The following is an 8,308-nucleotide window of genomic DNA, read 5'->3' on the forward strand; positions in this document are numbered from 1 at the left end:
GATTTCGCAAACGAAATGCAAACAACATTTTTTCTGTAACTGCAAAATATAATTTAATTTCCCAAATTTATTAAAAACTAGCCGACCCGGCAGACTTCGTACTGCCTCAATCGATAAATAAAAGACCTACACTTTTGTATAAAATAATTTTAAAACAAACAAAACGAATCCGTATTTAATAAAAAAGCATATTGTGAATGAAGCATGAAGTTTTATTATTATTTTCGACACATCATGTTCCTTAATTACAAAATAGAGTTTTCCTGAGATACTGGCTATTTATAAGGTTTAAATTTGATATTGACAGACACACACTGCTATGATACAGTTTGTTAATCAATTTAAAGCTTTCTCATAAACTATATTTTTTGTTTTGTTTTGTGGTGCGTAAATAAACAAAGAAGACGGTTTTCCGACACGCGAACACGTATAATTGTCCATGCGCGAAACAGGGAAACTCCAAGTTGATTCCGCAAACTTCTAACGACTGTCCTTGCGATTTATTTATGGTCATCGCAAAGGCCAGACGTAGTGGAAATTGTAACCGTTTAAAATCGAATGGTAAATCCGTTGGTATCATCGGTATCCGCGGGATCAAGACATCCTCTCCTTTGTATTTTCCTTTTATGATTGTTGCCTCAATGACGTTATTCATCAGCTTTTTCACAACCAGTCTTGTTCCATTGCACAGTCGTGGTTGATTAATGTTACGCAGCATGATGACAACTGACCCTATTTTTAACTGCAAATTGTGAGGTGGTAATCCAGACAATTCCAATGAATTTAAAAACTCCGTGGGATAGTTGACTACGTCATCCTGGTTCATAACGGTGTCGACTGATTTGAAGGAAACCAACTGTCCTGGAAGAAAATTCTGAATGGTCGCATTGACATCTTTATTTTTCGCCGCTAATATTGCTCGTTCACCCAGCCAATTATGGTTATTGAACTTTTGCGCTATATCTGGGAAAACACGCTGAATAAGCTCCTCTTTTGAGTCTGTGATGTGACAGAGATCTGTGGGTAACGTGATGAATCCGGTCGAGGTGTCCACTGCAACTTTATTATTTCCAATGTCTAACAACTGCTTCGCAAACACATTCGCAGTTTCATCTTGTTGCAAAAATATTCGCATGTTAGTTGTTAATTGGAGTGTCTTTACATACCGCCACAAATGTTTTACATTACTATCGCCAGTGCTATCGCTGCAAGAGTTTTTTGGGACCAAATAAAAAAGCAAGATGGTCTGATTAAGACGATCAAGTAACATGAGTGTGTTAAAAGATATGGTCATCAAAATCGAAGGTGGTAAACAGGCACAGGCAGAAGCGTGGATCGGACTGTTAAAAACCGCCATTTGCATCAATTCCACACATCCCATTTATGATGGATTTTACTATAAAGAACATATAATAATAGAGAATACAGCCACCTCCCAATTTTGCGTTCACTGTGGACCCAAACGAATGCTGTTAACATCAAAGAACAGTTTAGAAGATGTGTTGATAACACAGATGGGATTGAGCCTCCTCCCACGTCCCCAGCCTCATCGGCTACTCCATCACCCCCATTGAGCCCGCCTTCGAAATTGTCATCAGGATCATTAAACACATTATAATTTTTATATTGATTAAAAAAAAATTCGATGATTTTAGGCATGCATTTAGTTCATCAGCAACAGTTGATCGGGGAATAACTGGAAGAGTCTGACGAAAGTCACCTGACAACAGAATCATGGCCCCACCAAAAATATTTTGGTTGTCACGAAGATCTTTCAACGTTCTGTCCAGTGCCTCCAGTGACCTCTTATGGGCCATTGTGCATTCATCCCAAACAATCAATTTGCATACCTGTAGGATCTTGGCCATTGCGCTATTTTTGGCGATGTTGCAAATTGGTGTTTCGGTGATTTGCATGTTTAATGGTAATTTCAAGGCAGAATGTGCAGTTCGCCCGCCTTCTAGCAGAGTCGCAGCTATTCCAGATGAAGCCAACGCTAGAGCAACATCATTTCGCTATCTGATCCTCGCCAAAAGCAATGAAATTAAGAACGTTTTTCCGGTTCCTCCGGGAGCATCAAGGAAATAAATTCCACCAGATCCACTGTTCACAGCTTCTATCAAAGTGTTGTACGCAATTTTTTGTTGTTGATTTAATTGTGGAACATTTGTACGAACTGTTTCGGCCAATGCTTCAATGTCGTACTGTTGTTCTCTTTGCAACTCGTGGTTTAATGCATCGTGCATATGACGATTTGGTGCTGTCATTCCCAAACACGACAATACTTTATTTGCCATCAATAAACACATATTTTCTATCATGATCAATGTCTCATTGTAAATTTCTGTAGTCATTTGTAGTGTAGGATTCAAAGTTTGACGGCGCACACGATGCAAAACACCCTCAGACATGTCATCTCTATACTTAACCCACAAATCTTTTGGATTCGAGGGGAAACATGTCGATATGATAATCGCAAACAATGTACGAATTTGATGCGGCGATGAAGATATTACGGAATCCTTGAGCGTATCATCCCAGTGCGAATCGTTCTCAAGTAAATGCAATAGTTGACATGCCTCACGGTAAGTCGCACACAGCTGTCCATTAACTGTTCTCAGTTGTTTAAACGATATCGGACCACGAACATTCACCAACAACAACCGCAAATAATAACATTCATCGTTATTTGGATGTACTGTGTAGATGCGACCCAGAGCGTCTGAAGAAAATACATTTGGATGTCCTTCAACTGGCATTCCTTGTTTTCGACGCTGAAACGATTTCGATGATGCATTCCAGGTGTAATAGCGTGGCATGTCAGCATACAACAAAGTGCGAACAAAATCATCAGTTTGACAGACTGTGAAGAAACTTGTTAATGTTGTCGACGGTGGACGTGCCGCTCTGTCTGCCGCGTTCGATTCATTAAAATAAACTTGTTGACCATTTTCTAAATGGACTGCCAAATGGACTACTGTAGGGTGTCTTTCCATGGATCGCAAATGAAAAGATACGCCAAATTGCTTCGTTGCTACTTACATAGCGACCCATCTGGTACTGTGATATTTCATCATTTGCATTGGTTACAGGGAAGACAGCCATATCGCTACCTTTGTTAACATATTTACATATGTACTTTACCGACTTCACAGAGTTACAATATTCTACATTGATGTGACTCTCAAAAGCTTTGGACAATATTGGCGAGTATGGCACAATCCAACGATTGTCCACATCAACATTTTGTCCTCTTACCTTCACAACTACCGATCGCCCATTATCCGCAACTGATCGCCGACGATACAATGGGTATCCATCATTTCCCGTTATGGTTTCAGCAAGCAGGTCTCTTGGGTATCGCTTGGAACACTTGCCGTCGACCATACATGGTGAATTGTAGTTGAAAAGTCCGCAAGGTCCATGTATCATGTGTTTGGTAAATACTGCATGCAATTTTGGGTCAACTGTTTCATGTGGGATTTCAGCTGAAATTATGGAATCAATCTCATTTGGCCTTATTTTGTCCACTAACCAGATTAATATGTGCGCATGTGGCAATCCACGCTTTTGCCATTCTACAGAATACATCCAACAACGGACTCGGCCATACACACAATGCTTTATTAAGAAATTCATGAGAGATTTTAATTTTTGTTTAAAAACTCTGGCAGTTATGTCATGTCTATCAACTGGTGTTTGGCTATATAGCAATTCCCTCTTGATTTCGGACCATTTAGGGTTACATGTGAATGTAACAAATAAGTCTGGGCGGCCATAATGCCTAACATATGACATAGCATCCTAAGCATATTCATGCATGTGGCGTGGGCTTCCTATATAAGTGGCTGGCAAAATTATCATTCTTCCCACATTATTCACATTGCCATCCGCATTTATAGAATCACGGAGATGAATGTATTCCTCTGATCGTAGCTGTCGTTGGTTCAAACGGATGTATGTCAATCGTTCAGTCTCAATTTTGACATACATGTCGACTGCAAACTGATGAAAAAGTCTTTGATACATCAAAATATGATTTACTTCACCTTGACGGATCATGAGTCTGTATGAATAGAAATTCATAGCACTAACTTTTTTGTTGGTTTCAGCACCTGCAATCAAAAATGGTAATGGTCGTGAGTTTGATGATGTAGAGACATTAAAAAGTTTGTATATTGCATGTGTCAGGTCTCATCTTGAATATAATTCTCTTGTTTGGGCTCCCTTATACAATGTTTATATATCTATGTTGGAGCGTATTCAACGAAGGTTTCTGAAATCTGCAGCTTTCATGCTGAATGGTACTTATCCTACAAGAGGATATCCTCAAGAAATGCTTCTTGATCGGTTTAATTTATCCTCATTAGCATCAAGACGTATTGTTAACTCTATAATCTTTTTATTTAAAGTAATCCATGGGCTACAAGAGTGTCCGGTAATTCTGTTTAACATCAGGTTTAAGATTAATAGACCTAACGCGCGTATTAATAACACATTTTATCTACCTGCTTCACGGACTGATATTGGACTTGCTTCACCACTTTTTCAAATGCTGCAGAACTACACCAACATCGAAAATCAGTTGGACATATTCAACTGCACAATAGTTGACATTAAAAGACGATTTGAACATCCCACTTAGAGCAAAATAATTTCATGTTCAACCTTGTCCTGTAAATGGGTTTCTTGCCCGTTGGACATTGTAGCTTATAATAATAATAATAATTGAGACAGTATGGTGGTTCCATTTCGCGGAATTTTTAATTCCGTTTGTGAAACCTCGAAAGAGGAAAAGCACCTTGGAAATTGAGGTTAGTTGAAAAGGTATAATAAATTAAATCTCTATATAAACTGCATTTGTTTTTAGGTAAATACATTGTATTTGGTGGTGGACGAAGACTTCACTGAAATGAGTGAAGAATTAAATAATGGGAGCCAAAACGCAAGTTTCGCGTTGGACTATAAAATCGAAAGCATCAATAGGGCCAGCCAAAGTGTGGAAAACTATTTGGAAAGTGTGGTACCTACGGTTTCAGCTCCAACAACCTCAGCGCCAACCAGGCAACGACGGAAAACAGTTGAATCCCCAACTCAGGTGTCATATACCAACACTTTAGAAATAATTAAAATCCTAAATCACAATTTGCTGAAGGCAAGTGCTGGAAATACGGTGAAATATAGAGAAATGGACTTCGCCAACTTTCTTGCAAAGTAACGACCCTGAGAGTTTTATTATTATTATCTTTACCGAGCAAAGGTAACCTATTATGCTCGTCAGAGGGAACACATTATAGCAGCTTTTTCAGTTACTACTATTCCTTCGTTAAGAAGTGTTCGGGTGGATGGTAGATAACGCAATATTCTATAACACATCAATCAGATGAATATTTAAACCTTTGTTAAATGAATTAACAGTTATCGAGTTATCACTTTGTTCATCTAAATTATTCCATAAATGGAACACCCTGTTGGTTAAAAAGTTTTGACGCCATCTTGTTTTATATTCCTCATGAAACAGTTTCGATGTATGTCCACGCAGTCGAGGTGTGAGCCATAACAAATATATTCTTTAAATTACTGAACCTATTTGACAGTTTGTTATAGGTGCAAACAAGATCATTTACTATACGACGTTTTTCTAAGGATGGTAGCTTTAATTCTGTTAATCTGTTTTCGTACGATTTTAAGTTTTCCACAGTTTTGGTGTAGCGTCTCTGAACTTTTTCTAATAACTGTTTATCCTTAATAAAATATGGTGACCATATCACACTGGCATATTCCATAATGGGCCGAACATACGAAACAAAGAGTTTTTTCATTAGGTCCCCGTTTGGGTTAGTAAAAATTTTCTAGAATAGATAAGTTTTAATATTAGCTCTTTTCACAACGCGTGCAACATGTTCAGAAAATACGAGTTCTTTGTCAATTAAGACACCCAGGTCGTTTATTTCATGAACCGTCTTCAAGGAATGGTTTTCAATTATATAATTTGTATTTGGATTATTTTTCCCCAACTGGAGGACAAAACATTTGCTGTTGTTTAACGGCATTAACCAGTCACAAGTCCATTTATGTATGACTTGAAGATCATCTTGTATCGCCTGCGAATTCTCTAGTGGATTTCCATACAACCTGCCATCTTTAATTTTTCAAAATATTATTATTTTTTTTTAACTCACGCCCCAGCCTTGTTAGGCTGGTTACACATTGAAGTCGTCGACAGTTGCAGTTTAACCATTAACTATGACATGTTTTCTAAAATTGTTGGAGAAGTTTTAAGAAACATGACTGAAGAGAAAAAAGCTTTATATGACATTTACGAGTTTTTTAACAAGAAACACTTTGTCTCTTCAAAGTGTTTGTCTACTAGTACTAATGAAGAAAATTATTTGGATTCTCAAACTCCATAGAATACATAAATAGAACAGGCACTGCTTTTAAAAAATTATTCTAATAATAACAAGAAAGAGAGTAGCATTGTTTTTCAAGATCCACAAGATACGTATTCGGAGTCATTAAACTATATCCAAAGCATTACTGATTTGCGAGATCCTAATGAAGCCGTCACATTCAACATAGATGACATCCCAATAATATACGAAAATGATGAACTGTGTGAGAATAACATAGTTATTGATATAATTAATTCGGAAGAGAATAGAACCTCTGAAATAAATAATTGTAATAATCAAATTGCGACTGAGACTAATAACGATAATTTAAGCAATAAAAGTTTTGAAAGCTTTTTGACATGGCCGGAAACACCTCAGAGAAAAAATGAAAGGAAGACTAAGACTAAATTACCATATGTTATTACCTCAAGTGGGTGGAAGGCAATATTAGACACCGAAAAAAAGCAAGTCGCAGTCGAAAAAGAAAGAAGAAAAACAGAAAGACTTGCCAAAAAAGGGGAAAAACTGAAACAGCCGATTCAGAAAAAGGCAAATAAGAATAAACAAAAAATTAAAGTGAACATAATTTTGTGATACAGTCATTGCAACCGGTAGCAGGAATAAAAACGAGAATAATCATGTAAGGAAACTTTTCGTTGAAGAAGAGATTGAAGAAGCTGATCTGATAAATGACACAAAAATTGAACCACTTTCCGAAAATACCTCCAAGTGTGTGAGTACAAAAGGACTGTGTTACTCATGTACAATGTCGGCTACTGTCAAAAATGTGGCATTCAAATGCACGATTTGTAATTTAAGACAATTTCATGTTAAGTGCTTAAAAAAACAAAACCTCTATGACACTGCTGCTACTGCTAATGATTTTAAATGTAAAACTTGCTCTAAGTTACGTAAATAATATGTGTAATTTCATACAATTGTTAATGTTTGACACAACTGAAATAAATTTAATATAAATGTAAGACAAGATAGCTATTTATAGTCCAAACTGAACATATAAAAGACTTCGAAAATTAAAAAATAGGTAGGTAGGTACTAAAGTTAGTAACTGCTACAATACAACTATTATCTCAGACTGCCTGCAATAACTAGGATGCCAATAACAGGTCCATATATGCCAATGACTAGATTTTAGGACATTATCATCAAAAATATTTAATAAAACTTTTACTATTTGTATTAGGTACACAAAAACCCAAAAATTCACGATGTGGCTTGGACAACAAGGTACCCGGCAATGCATAATCGCAAAACATTAAATCATTGGCTTATTTTTTAGAGTGGAACCAAAGTTAAAAAAGCCCTTATTGGTGCCAATAACTAGGTAGTTTACCCTATTTGAAAGTGTACACTTATTTGTTGCATGTTCAGAGTACCTAACCTGTAAATTGTACTTTTTTTTGATAAAATGTTATTAAAAATATTTTGTATAAGAATTCGATCAATTGCCATTTAAAAAGAAATTTAATTCCTTCGAATATATCCTTTTACTACACCAGTTAAAATTCGTTCATATCACATTTATTCTTTTGTGGTTCCGTTACTGGTTTGCGCTTAGACTTTTAAAATCTAGGAACACTGATTATAACTGTTAACACAGTCTGGTCCATGTTAATCAAATTATCTGAAACACAAGACTTATGTATAATACTAAGTGTTGATACGTGTACCCAAATGTACCAGTAATATTATTATTTATTATATGTTGCTAAGCTCTGCCGCCCCTTTAGTCACGAAACAGAAGCGCTTTGACAAACGATTTTTGTGCTTTATCGAATTCATAAATCATATCAACAAATCTGCTTCTGGCAGCTAGGCAGAAATTGGTGATACTTATTTAAACAAGCTTGATCAACCTTGAGCAGATACAGCACACTGTATAGAGGCGGTGT

The 8,308-nt window shown here is 36.6% G+C and overlaps 3 protein-coding genes across 3 annotated transcripts; all 3 read right to left on the reverse strand.

Moving 5' to 3' along the window:
• Positions 1-352: 352 nt before the first annotated feature.
• LOC135125668 (ATP-dependent DNA helicase PIF1-like) lies at positions 353-1,381 on the reverse strand. The gene has a single exon (XM_064051316.1). It carries the CDS (start codon positions 1,379-1,381, stop codon positions 353-355), a length of 1,029 nt encoding a protein of 342 aa, XP_063907386.1.
• A 634-nt stretch (positions 1,382-2,015) lies between these two features.
• Positions 2,016-4,198, reverse strand: LOC135125669 (uncharacterized). Its single transcript, XM_064051317.1, has 4 exons — positions 4,183-4,198; positions 3,874-4,115; positions 3,043-3,804; positions 2,016-2,774 (listed from the first exon to the last, which is right to left on the reverse strand). Exons 1-4 carry the CDS (start codon positions 4,196-4,198, stop codon positions 2,016-2,018), a joined length of 1,779 nt encoding a protein of 592 aa, XP_063907387.1.
• A 1,079-nt stretch (positions 4,199-5,277) lies between these two features.
• On the reverse strand, positions 5,278-6,241 carry LOC135125670 (uncharacterized). The gene is made up of 4 exons (XM_064051318.1): positions 6,183-6,241; positions 5,916-6,135; positions 5,683-5,852; positions 5,278-5,365 (listed from the first exon to the last, which is right to left on the reverse strand). Exons 1-4 carry the CDS (start codon positions 6,239-6,241, stop codon positions 5,278-5,280), a joined length of 537 nt encoding a protein of 178 aa, XP_063907388.1.
• Positions 6,242-8,308: the final 2,067 nt, after the last annotated feature.

Source organism: Zophobas morio, unplaced genomic scaffold (genome assembly GCF_036711695.1).
Source record: "Zophobas morio isolate AGI-343-1 ecotype UQ-CSIRO unplaced genomic scaffold, CSIRO_AGI_Zmor_V1 ptg000009l, whole genome shotgun sequence".
NCBI classification, from domain to species: Eukaryota; Metazoa; Arthropoda; class Insecta; order Coleoptera; family Tenebrionidae; genus Zophobas; species Zophobas morio.